Source organism: Catharus ustulatus, chromosome 9 (assembly GCF_009819885.2).
Source record: "Catharus ustulatus isolate bCatUst1 chromosome 9, bCatUst1.pri.v2, whole genome shotgun sequence".
Lineage (NCBI taxonomy): Eukaryota > Metazoa > Chordata > Aves > Passeriformes > Turdidae > Catharus > Catharus ustulatus.
The window spans coordinates 18,181,741-18,197,094 of NC_046229.1; the positions used below are offsets into that span (position 1 = coordinate 18,181,741).

The window sequence follows — 15,354 nt, forward strand, 5'->3', positions numbered from 1 at the left end:
CAGCAGCACTGTGAATACAAAGAAAGAGTTGAATCCATATGGACACTTCAGTATACTCAGACTTCAGCAAATCAGTACATTTCCCCCCCTTCCCTTAGAACTTGCTTTTGCATAATTGGCTCTCTTTATATACTGAATGAATACCTCAATATTCAAGATGTAGTAAACTGCAACTTGAGAGCAATGTAATTAAAATAATTAGAAACCACAGCTCACCTATAGAGAACAATCTCTAAAAATTTCTAAAATCAGTATTTTCTGTCTTGTATCTTGAGTAGAATAAAACAGCAGAAAAAAACCCAATTTATTTTGCCTTTCCTCTGTTCAGAGTATTTCTGAATACAAGAACTTATTTATATTACTTTCAGTCAACAGATTTCAGCAAGGAAAGGTTTGTTAAAAAGCAAAGTGCTACACTCAGCTTCAAAGCTCACCATTAGTGTAACTGCTTGTAGTCACTATGGCCACAACAGATACGATGTTCTTCTCACTGCGAACCAGCACACAACCAAAACCAGCACAGTGAACCAGCACACAACCAAAACCAGCACAGTGAACCAGCACACAACCAAAACCAGCACACTGAACCAGCACACAACCAAAACCAGCACACTGAACCAGCACACAACCAAAACCAGCACCATGAACCAGCACACAACCAAAACCAGCACAGTGAACCAGCACACTGCTCTGTGCCTAGGTCTTTTTGTAGAACTGCTTTTTACGTCTAGTTAGTTTAAAACTAGTTGCTTGTCTTGAAGGAGAGTAGGTATGACAGTGCAGCCTGATAAAGTGGATCAGTTATGGGAATAGCATCATTTGACTCTATCAAACTAGCCACCTGCAATGAGCATGTCAGTGACAGCAGGACTGGGGCTGCTCTCCGTGGGACAGTGGTCTGAGAGCACAGGGTGGGCAGTGTGCTCACAACAAGGTGCAGTCCCACAACACCCACACCCAGCCAAGGTGAGCAGGGTGATGACACCAACAGGTCCTATCACATTCCAGAGAGCCTCAGGCAAGAGAGGTAACAGCCCAGGGATAAAGCCTGTCCTGGGCTTCCTACACAGCACTCAGAAACAGGACTAGGGGTAGAAACGCCCTTTGAACAACTGAGGCAGGGTCTGAAGGCTCAGCCTGATGCAGCCCTTGCTCAGTGGGTGTGTGTGGAGGTCCCAAATTGAGGCTGGCCAGGACACCTGAGAACAACTAGTGCCCCCAGGGCCCTGAGACAACACAGTTTGCTTGGGACTGTAACTCTTGGGTAGAATTGCCAGCAGCCAACTACCCTACCACAACTTCAATTTGTGCCATGTATTGTTTTCAAGATACTGTTATTCTTTCAAGGCAAATTAATCCAAAGTCTCTCTTCTCTTTCAAGTCTGAAGAGCAACATGAGAGAAACAAGAATCAGTATCAAGACTTTGCAATTACAGTGTACAATTAGTGAGATTTTATGTATGAGTGATACATCACACATGCTTCATACTCAAGTTTGTGTTTTCAGTCAGTAAATCAAAACTTCTCTGTTGAGAAACAATACTATGTTTTCCTGTACACTAGAAATATAAATGTGCTATTCAGAACTTTCATATCCCAAATCACCAAAATAGGACTCCCAAAAGTGCTCTTGTTCTCTCTCTCTTTTTCATTTTAAGGTATTTTTTTACCACTTAAGCAACATCTGTCAAAGTCTATCTGCTAGCTCAAACTACATATGTACAGATTATATACCAAAGAGACTTGTGCAAATGGCAATGGGGTTATAAACATGCTGCAAAAATCTATTTTTTCAGCTTGAGAAGGTTAGTGTTTGGCAGTTTATACCTGCCACCATAATGTATTTGAGGATCTGGAAAATTTATCAACATTAATATAACAGTTACCATACAGTAAGTTACAAAGACAATGAACACATACTTGCTAAAACTGAAGTCAACAAAGGGAGTTAGAGAGTGGTATGATCTCACCCACAACTTTTACAGTTAGAGTTAACACTGCTGAGAGACCTCCTTCATTTATGACTGATTGATTTCTGTGCAAGAACATTTCTGGAGTCAGTTTGGTTAGCAACCCAGACTTACAAACAAAAAACGTTTTGGAGAGTTACATTATTAGAAAGCAACTTCTGCGTATTTTTCAAAGTTGTAGTTTCAGATTTCTTGTCTAGAATTCCTGTTATAGCACCACTGAACTAGGATCCAAACTTGCAGTTCACTAAAGGTAGGGATACAGACAGGAAAAACTGAAAAAGGAAGGGGAAGAGGAAGGATTGGTAATCCTTGTATTCTCCCTCATAAGTCTCTTTTCCCCAGGCTTTCCTCCTCAACATCAAAGTTTTAATAACTAAGCTTAGCACCACTGCTATTGACAAGAGTCCAAGACAAGCTTCTACTAGAAAAGTTGAAAAGACCAGAAACCGCATTTATAATTCAGAACTTGCTGCAACAAGACAAGACACACATATTGATGAACTGGCACATGATACCTCTGCCTTCTACTTAGTCACTTTATTAAAACTGTAACAGTACACTCAGTACAGCACAGTGCAAGACAGTAAATTAAATACAGCAATTAACATGTCCACCACTTGGTTGCCTCTGGCATCTCCTCTTCCACTGTGCTCTTGAGAAGGCTTTTGACCTTCTCTTCACTACCATATCCCAACTTGAGGCTAGGATTGAGGCAGGGACCTTGCAACACTGAACTATCTGTTCAGAGTAGAAACCCAGCAGCTATTCTGTGGCTGGCACTTTTCCAGCCACTTTTTGGACCAGAAGTGAATTTTTACCTGTAATTTTAGTAGGTATAGTGCTAGAACTGTAAACCTAAATTTGACATTTTTATGATATTGTCAGATGTGTTTCCTTGCTTCCCCAGAAATCCACAAACAAAAAAATACAGCTTCTTTTAATCTGCTAACCAAAGCAAGAATTTAGACAGTCACCATATAACTGTAAAGAAGCCCCGCATAAAAATGCAACCTGCACCCAACTGCCCACAAGTATTTCACTGAAGCTTTAACAAAATAGTCTGACATATATATTTAGTTCTCTCTGTACCAAAAGACAGACAGCTGTACCATTTACCTATAAATGACTGGAAATATTCTGTCACTGTTGGGTAGAGACCAAATTATTATGAGGGTAAGAAACAGTATCTTACCTTAACATATTCCAGCATAGGATCCAGAATATTCTGATCTCTGTAAGAAAATGGTACCAGGAGAGAAGAACAGACAGAAAAACAAAAAAAAATGGTAAGTGCAAATATAACCTCATACTGAAGAGATGCATTCATACAAGCAATATGCTACTAAGTCACATTAAAATACTTGTTAAAAGTTGTGTGTTAAAGCTTGACAGCCTATGCTATCTAATTTTTAACAAATATATAAATCATTGATTTCTTCTAGAAAGGCACGCAGTAGAGCCAATAGTACTTAATTTGAGAAATAAAGTCAATGATACCATTTTAAGCAAATTTAAAAAACCTTTAAATTTCAACAGATGGCTGAAATACATACTTGCCACCTAAAATATTTGATAGAAATTTGAAAGAGAGTTCTCCCAATGGCTTTTGAATTTATTTCTTCGCTTTTATATTTTCCCGTTTAAACTACTGCCTCTGATAGCACTGGGACAGCACTGCTTACAGGAAATAGCAAGTACTATATTCACTTTCTATCTATACAAAGAAAAAGTTCTCCAAACAATCACAATTTCAACATCACAATGTAACACTGGAAACCTAATAAGCAGCTTCAGAAATGTAGAATTTGGGTTACACTGGAATTAATCAAGCCAGAAAAATGTCTCTGAATTCCCCATGTTGTTTGGAATGTAACTGCATATCATCTGAAACTACGTTATGATTTTATACTCAATTTTTAGTCTGGTTCCCTAACAGCTTTTAATCCAGAATACCAGAATACTGAGCCTTCTTCATAAAATGATGGTGCTCAATTGTTCAGGCTATATCACATGTTGCTGTTTCACATTATCTCAGTATTCATCAAGGGTCAAATTGCATTCTCAACTTATGTTTAAAAGAATAAAAACCTGAAGTCAATGGAAATAGATTTTGAACCACTTGAAACTTTTTCTTATGCAAGATACAAAGAAGGATCAGCTTGGTAACTGCATGACCATAAAGCAGGTTCAAGTATAGCAGAGACCACAGGGGTGAAGAACATAGGAAAAAGAAAAGAAAGCTTTGAAACGGAAGAGATGCTTTCCTTCTCAATACTTTTCAATTTAACTGAGGAAAAAAAATTCCCATCTTCAATCAGTTGAGCAAAGTCATTAAGCATGCTTGAATTCTTCCCATATTCAAATGATCTGTGGGAAGCTGTTCCAGTACCAAAAGCTCCTGAAAAACTTTGCAGTTTACTTCTCCACTTGCCTGTGGAATCATTCAGGACAAAGGGTCTACCAGCACAGCATGTGCAACACACTGGCAGAACAAACCTGTTTACTCTGGCAGTGAGCACGTTTTGTTATGGTCTGCACTTACAACCTGCACTCCTGCAGATCAGCCTTCCTACCGACTCCACTGCTCCCACCTTCTGCTACAAGGCAAATGATCTCTAGGACACATCAAGCCAAAGCAAAATGGAAGTGGTAGAATAGTTTTAAGACAAAACAGTTTATTTACTGGTATATAAAGCAGGACATTCAGAAGAGAGCAGAGGAAGAAGTGACCTGCATTCCTTTCAGCATCCACATAACAAAAGTGCTTTGAAAATGTTTGGCTTTGGGAAATGGATGGTGTAACAAGTGCCTTCACAAGCACTGCAGTATTTTATCTGGTAAGCTGACCCACAACAAAATGTACAAAACCCTGCAATTCACCCTGAGTCATACAGAAGATCTTTATGTTGGAGCATATTCATCTCAGATATCTGTCTCCAAGCTGATCTATTACACTCTCTTCCCATCTTCCCTTGTTATCTAAGCCTTCATCTTTGCGTAAATTTTTGGAAGTTATTTTTAAGGAATGGTAACTTTCATTGATGTGCAGTAACTAACAGCAAAGATTAACTACTGCATTTTCCTGTCATTTGAGTCCACCACAATACTATCATATTGCATGCAGAAAACCAGATTATGCAGCTAGCCCAAATAACTAGCAGGTCACCAATTAAAACTAACTCCTGAATCTCAGCTGTTAACAAGGATGAAGCTCCTTCATGCCATGTGCTCCTGGTGAAGGAAATCTATATTGTCATGAAGTCAAGAAAATAAAAGCTATGTTCTTTCCTTTCCATTTTCCCTCTAAAAGAATATTAATAAAAAACCATGAACCCACATTCTCACTTACTATATTAGAAGGTCAGTAGAAAAAAATTTACTACTTTCACATGACTTACAGATCAGATGAAAGATAGTAGCAGGTTCTGCCATCTCTCAATCAATTTAACTGAAAATTTGTTTCAATAATACTAAATTCTTATCTTTCATCAGATTTTATTACCTTTCAAATAATGCTAATGTTTGTATTCTTAAAAAGCTTGACTTTACAGCTATATTCATTTGCACATGTTTACCTACAGCACTTATGTATTAGAGTCTGCACATAAGTCAACCAGCCCTGCGTAAACTGTGGGTTCACAGACTGAATTTTATTATGCATTTTGATTTCCTAATAATCAATTTAAGACCTACTTCTACTCATAAAAAGCATATTTAATACAGAATGATGTCCCTGGAACAGGGAAGTCTTCAGAAGACCTCGAGCTGAGGTAAGTATGCAGTAGGACACATAGCATTGGCTTCATGCTCTTTCCATACCCATTGTGTCACGGAAAGGAATTTAAGAGAGAGATGCAAGCAGACTCCCATATCTGTTTTGGGTATTGCTATTGCTGCCACCTCATGCTATCTATCACCTCATTTCGTGACAAAACAAAATCCCTTTCCAGCACATTTTTGCTCATAGGAATAAAAAAGAAGAAAAAAAGCACTTGACTTGCTACACATAATTAAGCCATTCTCCTGAGCAGTGTAAATCCTCTGTTGCCTCCTTCACACACAGGAGGTCTGTATGAGATTATGGAAGCATGAGGGAAAGCATCACAGTCTTAGCCCTCATGATTCTGAGGCTTTTCCTAGCCAGAAACACATTCTCACTAGAGACTGACATCTGACAACCTGTTTTTCAATGCTGGTTGAACTTGCAGACATATAACCCTTTAATGTCTCCCTAGTAGTCCTTGGAAATTACCTCAATTTCTTCTCACTACAGTTTCAAGATTCTTATCGAGATTCTTACGTGCTTTCTTTTCAGGTATCGGTTTCTTGCTGATATGGCCAAGAAAATACACAGAGCTTGCAAACAAGTGTGGAGGTTCAGCAACCCCAGAAAAAGACAAAGGCAAGACAACAAAAAATCTGAAGTTGCTCTTTTGTTTCCCTCTTCTTCTTCCCACATATTTTGTTGCAACAACGAAGAGTTTGCTGTCATACTGGTTGGCGTTGACTGTCTATGAGCAAGTAGTGATACATTTGACTACTATGAGAAACAACAATTTTCTCAGAAAACAGGAATTATGATTCTATGAGGACCCCTTCAAATGTAACTAGAGTTGACTGAGATGAGAAAAGGGATGGAATTCAGCTGTTACTGGATGCTCTTTCTCTACTTCCCAACACTTCTAAATGACAGTCAAATGAGTGGAGAGAATTAAAAGAGAAAAAAAAAAAAAGCTCTTTTGAAGCTGTCACCATGAACAGACACTGGCTAAAATAAATAAATAAATAAATAAGAATCACTATAAGCAATTTGAATCATACTTCTGGTATGACAAACCAAATACTGTTACATTGACAATTTCAAATCCTGCATGGATTTGAAGACAATGAGCAACCAAACATGAAAACTGGGTAAAGAAAATTAACATTCTGATAGCTAGTCATTCTTCTAAAGTATTTGTTAAATTCTTACATACTCACAATCAATGCTGGAATTGAAAAGCCAAATCCTGGCATTCAATCCCAATAGCCATTATTCAGTTCAGTGGGTGCCGGAGAATAACCAGAATCTCAGTAACTCAGATATCCTCTGTTTTTCAGACTGAGGTTTGTCCAATAGTTCTCTATAGAACCGCTTCAATAAAAAAATCTTTAAGCAGATATGCTGTAATCTTTAGCTGTTTGATTCTATGAAAACCTCCACCTTTCTAACATTGTACATTACCTCCTCTCATTATTGTTGTTATAAAAATCCTGCAGACCTTGACACACTAAGCCACATGAAGCATTAGTGTTTTCCAGGCCCTTGGCATTTTCACAGAACAATCAGCTACAATTACGAATTAGCTGTGATAACATTAATAAAATTTAAGTGCAGACACAACAGTATCATCAAGTTGCCCAAATCCTCACTATCATTCAACTACCACATTCTTACAGTAGTGGAAACTGCTGAGTGGCCCTGACTCAGCTTTGTGCTACTTCATACTTTTGTAACTCTGCTTGTGGGAATAAACATTGGGACACATTTCCAGTATTTGATGTATGAAAATACATTTGTCTGTTTATTTTAAAGTGACTTTTCGTTGGGACATTTTCAAAAGCATCTCCTTTTTATGCCATTGAAAGAGAAATCACGAGAACTATCTTTTCAGTAGTTCCAACAGCAATGATGCCAATGCCAAATCTGAATAAATACAAGAGAGACTCAAAGGGAGCCTGAGACCCTGAAAACGTACCAAGCTGTTGTACGGCTGCTAACACAGAACTCCTGTAAAATGACCTGATGGGATTACATGCCTTCTCCAGTTTGTGTCTTTGAGATGTCTCCATCTCTGTAGATTTTTGAAATACACACAATATTGAAGTATGAAGGTGCAAGTTGGAGCATGCTGGACATGGCATGTCTCAGTATACTTAGCACAGACTGATTTCATTTGTACTGCAAACTAGAGCAAAAGATCCACTGATTTTATCCCCCAGGAGCTTCTGCTTCACACACACACACATTTCTGCTACATTCCTAAGGGCATTCCACCCTTCTGCCTACAGCTGCACAGCACCATGGACATGACTCACTCAAACACCAGTGGAAACAAGTGCAAACTGCTATGACTAACTGTGTGATGACCTCCAGCTCACACAAGAACAGCAGGGACTCCAGTAATTAAAATTCAAGAATTTTATGTACTTTTTATTTTATGTACTAATTCAAATGTACTTTTCCTTGAATTAAATGAAATCTCAACTCACTCCTCCTTACATTTGTTCCAAATGCCCCAGCAGAGATAATGTTTCAGCAATTTACTTTTACCACTTCAATCTGCATCCCTTCAACTTGCTCGAGTTTACCTACTGCAGCAGAAAAATCTACACCATTTTTTCTACCTTTTCCAGAAGAATTTCTCTTGTCTGCACCACACACGGTATCAGTCTTTACAACCTGTTCAAAAACTCAGACTAGGCACCTCCATTATTTTTCCTCCATCTTCCTTAATATTTCCTCTATTTTTCTTTAGGCCTACCTAAGCCAAAACTCTGTCCTTCAAAGCCCTTCTTAAATCTTTTATGTCAAGACCTATTCTATGAAAGTAGTGGTTGGTCAGCGAGACTACTGCTTACCCAAAACAGACACTGTTACTGCAAACTTGTTTATGTATGTGCTGTTGACTGTTGATTTATATCTTCAGCTGGCAACTCTTTACAGTGAGCATTTTAGTTGCAGAACAGTAATTCTGAATCCAGTGCCACAAAATTTTAAGTTCAAAATCAATATAACCTTACAAAATGAATATGAAAAACCACTGACAAATGTTCAGTAGAATCAGTCTCCATTAGTTAATGTGAAATGCATCTAATTATAGGCACACATTATTCACAAAGTATGGTTTTCACTTGACTAATATGTGTTTTAGGAATGTGTATTTGGACTGAAGCATAGGAATGCTAATATGTGGCTTTAGCACTGAAGAAGATGATAGTGGGAGGAAGAATTGTCCTCCCTGCGTATTCCCTCAGCCCACTTTAAAAAGTTTGTCACATCAGAAGCCTCTCTGCATTGGGTATGGAAGGTAAGCATTAGGAATATACTCTCCTGTGTAATATTTCACTACCATTTAGAGCATAAAAGGGAAAAAAGGAAAACAAACGCTCACATATGAACAGGAGGCAGGAGGAGGAAGCAATGTAGCACTTGGTAGAGCAGAACAGGCACTCCATAACACTTATGAAAGAGACCAGGAAACAGCAGAATCAGGGAAGGAACTCTGGGTGTGATGGAAGGAGTAATTCAAGAAACTTTTCACTACATTCAGTGTCCTCTGCTCAAAGAAGAAACAGCAGGAAAAAAAAGTAAGTTTTCAGGAAGATTTTGAAAAATAACACTGACTAATTTTGATAGGGTCTTTGAGGGTTTTGGGCTCAAGTTTACCTGGCAAGTTCTTCATTAACAATAAGGTCATGATCCCACAAATAATTTCAAACACTGATACACCTGTGTTCATCCCATAAGGAACTTCAGTTCCCCTGCTAAGAAGTTTAAAGAATCTCTAATACTGGAGAGATGGTCTCTCTTTTTGAGACATTTTGTTCTGTTTTCCTCATTTTCCTCTCTGAAAATCCCACATGGACAGATTTCCAAAATCCCCATAAAAATTAAGAAGTGAAGCATTGGTTCTGCAGGTCTATGTCCACCAAGCCAGGAAAGAGGATGTGAGCATCAAATGGGAACAAAGGGGTGAAGTAGAACTTCATAACAGACTCATATGAACCCAACAATGAACAGAGGGGCTAAAAAGAAAAGGTAGACAAGGCAAAACAGAAAGAACCCCTAGAGTTAAAGGATAAGAGGATTTGATACTGAATGAAAGCAGATAACATTAGCTATTCTCGGCTTATCCAACAAAGCATTCCTTCTTCCACAAACATCTACCAGCTTTATTTTAGTGGTTAACTCTGCTTCACCTCTCAGAAAGCAGAGATCTGCAGGTGCACATGTGAACAGGACACATCAAGAGAAAAAATGGGAAAATCTGTGACAAAAAGCATTAAGTATTGGCAACAGCTAAGGAATTCTTCCATTTGAAAAACCTGTGCATGGAAGAAGTCAACGAGATATTCAGTAGCCTCAAATTCAATACCCAAATAAGCAGTTTGGTTCCGTTTTTTTAAAAACAAAACTCATACTAAGAGGTAGTTTCAGGCACTACACCAAAACCATAACCATTCTCACTTTCAAAATTTTGTGCATTTATAAAAAATCCTCCCCACCTTATCCTAAAATTTAAGGGAACCAAGGTATTGGTTGTCTTCCTGCTAATTTTGCAAATATTTTCATACTTGGAGAACTATATTGCATCTTTTAAACCAAAAAACCCACAGTCTTACTCACTTTACTCCCCACAGCAAACACATAAGACTTACTTTACTTGATAAAAATTATTTTTAATTTTCAAAGTGCACCTACATACAAGTGTACACACAGTATAAATATTAAAAGTAGCACAAATTCAAATTAAAAATAACCAACAAATTATGTTTTCAAAATCATTAGTTAGAAAAAAATAAATGCTGTCTAAATACGTGATCCACCCTATTCTCCAAATCCAAAGAAAAGCAGAATTTGCAGCATCTGGAGAAGCAAAACAGGCTGAAAATTCTGACAAGGATAAAGCAAATCCCTGAATATGCTGTCCTCACCAAGCACAGCCTTGCCAACTCTTTTCCTTTATAATTCAACTGTCAATTCAAGGACTTCAGCAGGCCTGATCTATTGTGGTAACACCACTAAGAGAACAGGAAAAGTTTTGGGAACCCAGAATTCAGTCATTAATAGCTTTATACCTCAAGACTAACACCTTGCCAACTTCCAAATGTTCTGCCCTCTGAGGACAAGGGCAAGCACTGTAGAGAACAGTGAGCCTGCTTAGCTTTATGCTGATGAAGTTACCCTATTAATGTCAGTGGTATTAGTCAAGGTTAAAACTGAACATATTTTCTTTTTTTCCTGGACAGTTATATGAGACAAGTATGTGAGGATCATCCAGTCAAACATGCACAGCCTTGAATAACAGAAATTCACAAGAGGACAGAACATCCTAAACAACCAGATAAACTAATCTACTCTACTCTCTGCTATAGCAGTACAAAGTCCAGTGCTCGATGAGAGCACTTCATCTGAAACAGCTGACATAGAAAAACAAGAGGAAAAACAGTCTGCTGACCAGTACTCAAAATAAGAGACTGAAGTCTAGCTAAATATGCAGTCACACACACTCACCATACTTTCAGAACTACAGAAAATAAGTGTATTCTTTGCACCTGTGTGTAGATAATTAGGGTCAGTCTATAAAATACACTTTAGTTTACAGGCTATTCATTCATGTTGACATTTTGCAATAAAATTCAATGAGCTTTGAAAGACATCAAGAGCTACTGGTCTGCCCATTTTCTTAGTGAAAGAATACCGCTAATAAAAATATTTTATTCTATGGTTCCCCACACCTACCAGATTGAATTTTTCTTTGACATGCTCAAACCATGTCAAAAATCACTGGATATGGACAGTTCACACTTGAGATCTCAGCAGTGTAAAAAAATAAAAAGCTGTTATGCCTTGTCTACCTACAAAAGTGAATTGTTTGTAGCCACATCAATAAAAACAGTGATGTTGTAAGTATAATCACAATCAGGATTTACAGCAGAGACAGGAATTTACTGGGCTTGAGAATAGAAAATTAAAACAGAAGCAAAGAAGAAAAGATAGAATTATAGCTCTGTAGTTATAAGTCTACACTTCAAATTCATACACAGTTAAAACTAAAGCTTCAAAAAGAGGAGAAAAAAATCCAATTCTGTGCAGCTGGTAGGTCAGAACCTCTCTGAATACTGATAACACAAAGTACCCAAGGCATTATACATTATTTAGAGAAATGCATGAAGTATTTTGATTCCAAGCCAGTTTGAACAATACAACACTACTGTTTATCAGTGACTCAATTTTTTAAATGCCTACATGGACAAAGAATGGAATTTGAATTAAAAAAAATTGTCTTTACATGTCCAAGCAAATGAAATGGTTACTGCAAAAAGAGCTAGTAAACAGAAATGAAACCAGCACATACTCACAAACATCCTGTACAACGTGAAACAGACAGTATAAATTAATGTCAACTTTGTTTTAAGGCTTTAATTAGCATGAAAACCCAGAGTGATCGTTTCTGGCAGATGGTGTGCTTCAACACTTCCTAGGGGTAGGCTCAGCAGAGGGAAGACAGTGATTAAATGCAAATGTGCAACCACACAGTTTCTCCTAAAATATCCAAAGCTCTATTCTCCAGAGTCCTATACTACACATACAGGGCAAAGGCAAAATTAACTCATTTTTCTTTCTTTCAACTACTAAATTTCTTATATATGTACTTTCAGCAGTTAAGTATCTTTTCTAAGAAGTCTGAAGTGGACTCTAAGGCCTTGAAAAAAAGGCATTTAACTCTACAAACTGCACAAAAAATTAATAAACTTGTTTCTAAGAAATTGTCTCTAGTTTTGATTTTATTGCTGTGTTACATTGTCCATCCTAAAATTAACATTAAATTCTTTTAAACTATTATGCCCACCAACAACATCAACTTTGTGCAAATCTAGATCCTATTTCTGACCTCCTAACAATTTACAATTTCACACTGGAGTTGTTACTAAACTGAATTTCACTTAATTTTGTCATAAACCCTGTTTATTTCGCAGGAATACAGGCTATTTGCAGGCAATAGTGGAATTACCAGTACTGAGAAAGGAGTACCTTTTCTCTCCCTCACTGTCTTTCAACTGATTGTGAAGATCACATCTTTATTAGCCTGACTCACTGACAACACGATGTTGAACCCGTCACACCACTTGCATTACTTCTCTCCCCACAAAACAACCTTGGAACCTGTTTGACATGAGGTATCAAACACACATTCCTTTCTCAGAGTATTCTGTGATTCTTGTATCTTGCAACAGTACTGAGTTCACCTCAAAGCTCAACTGGAGAAAAAACTCTTCAGAACATGGGTCATGCTCCTCTCTCCTTTTCTTTCCCTGATGAGTGGTTTGGCTTACCAATAAAGCAACAACTGTCAGCATGAGAGGACAAGAGGAGGTGGCCTCAAGTTGCATCAAGGAAGCTTTAGATTACTAGGAATACATTTATTAGGAATTTTTTCCCACCAAAAGGATTGTAAAGCATTGTAAGAAACTGCCCAGAGAAGTGGTGGAGTTACCACCCTTGAAAGTATTCAAAAAACATTTGGATATGGCACTTGACATAATTTAGTGGTGAATGTGGCGGTGATGAGTTTAGGAACAGAAAATACTACAGCTGTCAGCCTCATGAAACAGAGAGCATGGTATCAATACTAGAATCTAGTTTTGCTCTGGGATACTTGCCTAAGTCTTTGCTCTACTCCATCTTAACGTCTCTGAAATTCCTTGCATCTTTACAATGAGATAACATTCAAGTATGTTTATATCAGAGCCAGTACCAGACCCACAGAGATAACTACTGTGTTAACCCAAGACTACCTGAGTACTGTTGACATCCAACTGAGAGGGTATAGATGGTCAAAACAGGCCTTTGACAGCTGTCTTTATCACCACATTCAAACTTACTGTGATAGTGATACTTCTGCATCACTTTTAGGTCCTGTTTATTTGAGGGACATGTGGTTGCCTTAATGAAAAAGCATGAAAATGACACAAGTCTGCTAAATTATAACGTCATTCATGAAGGACCATAATCATCCAAGTGCAGTGGAAATTCCGGGTTTAATGATTGCAGCCACAAGACACAGACTAAAAAAAGCTACTGGTTCTAGCAACAGATGGAATTTGAACAATTTTCCTTTAAATAAAGGTATCATAATACAAGGCAGAGCTAAATAAATAAAGATAACCAGTGGACCAGGTCAAAGGGAAATTACAATTAAGCTTGATTTAGGTTTAATTATCAATATCAGATAATAAAGAATATTACACACAAGCAGTTTTAGTTTGACATGCTAAAATGAGAATTCACTTTTAGAAGAGAAGATCTTCCCTTTCAAGAGTGAATTCCTTTTTAGCTAATAAAACTACCTTTCAAGAGCACAGATTATTCTAACTCTGGCCATGTAATTATTTCCAAGAAACTCTAAAACTCAGATGTCAGCTTTCTCAAGAAAGACAATTTTTCCCCACCTCGAACTAACTAGCAGAGATGTACATTCACAGAGAACACATTCTTATTACATTGAAAACTGATAATATAATTTCTCCAAGTTATCAGAAAAATTTCAGATTCAGAAGAACTCCATTAGGGAATGACACAGTTCATTATTGCTTTCCTATTCTCACCAATTTGGCTTATTTTTTGTTTCACAAGATAATGTGATGTGTATTTAAAGAGAGTATTACAATAATTTCATGACCATAAAGCGCACCAGACTATAAGGCGCACTTTTTTTTTTTTTTGCAGCAAGGTTCCGCCCCCAGCTCCTCCCACACGGTTGCTGGCCGAGGCCCTGCCTCAACCCAGCAGCCATGGGCCCCTGGGCCTGCCTGGACCCGGCAGGGGCGGTACCGCAGGTCCCCAGGCCCACCCCCACCCAGCTGCCGCGGCACTGCCGGCGCCCCCCACGGCTCACAGCTCAAACTTTCGGGGTGGCAAATGTTGCAACTTTGTCCATCATATAAGGCGCACTGGACTATAAGGCGCACTTCTGGGTTCGGGGGAAAATTTTAGTCAAAAGGGTGTGCCTTATAGTCGTGAAATTACTGTACTCACTTTGAATTAATTAAAATGTTATCGTAGCTATATTTTTAAAGTTAGAATTAATGAAACAATGACATGACTGAGCCGCAGTTCAAAATACTCATATCCATATGCACATGAACATTGCAATACTAATGACTATTAGTTCTGGCCCACTGACATCAAACACAGCTTGTGGTTTGAACAGTGCATCATGAAAATGTTTCCTTAAAATGTGCACTCACATATTCAGTTTTTGTAAACAACATTACAGCAATGAAAGACTGCTATACTCCTGAATGAAGAACATTCCTGTAATGTTACACGATTTCACAAATTTCTACACTAAAGTAAAAGGGCTTAAAAAATCCAAACCACCACTAATAAGGAAACGTGGACTCCCCAATACATTAGGTCCAGATAATTTCAATGTGAGTTTAAGCATTAGAATGCATACCTTAGCACATATGGCAAACTTATTACCACAGGAAAATCAAGACTTTCTCTATATTTTCCTTTAAAGTAAACTAATGGAAAGTGCAGTGTCATTACAAGAAGATTCAAGAAGTGAATTTGCTGACTGCCAAGCTGGTATTGTCTTCTGCTCTAACA

At 37.9% G+C, this 15,354-nt stretch overlaps 1 protein-coding gene across 5 annotated transcripts in view; it reads right to left on the bottom strand.

Annotated features, from left to right (window-relative positions):
- Nucleotides 1–15,354, bottom strand: part of BCAR3 (BCAR3 adaptor protein, NSP family member) — a 101,297-nt gene that overhangs the window by 32,345 nt on the left and 53,598 nt on the right. For all 5 annotated transcript variants that reach the window (XM_033067144.2, XM_033067143.2, XM_033067145.2 and 2 more), the window contains one exon: nt 3,166–3,205. In XM_033067144.2, the coding sequence (XP_032923035.1) occupies nt 3,166–3,205 (40 nt within the window). The remainder of the gene's footprint in view (nt 1–3,165; nt 3,206–15,354) is intronic.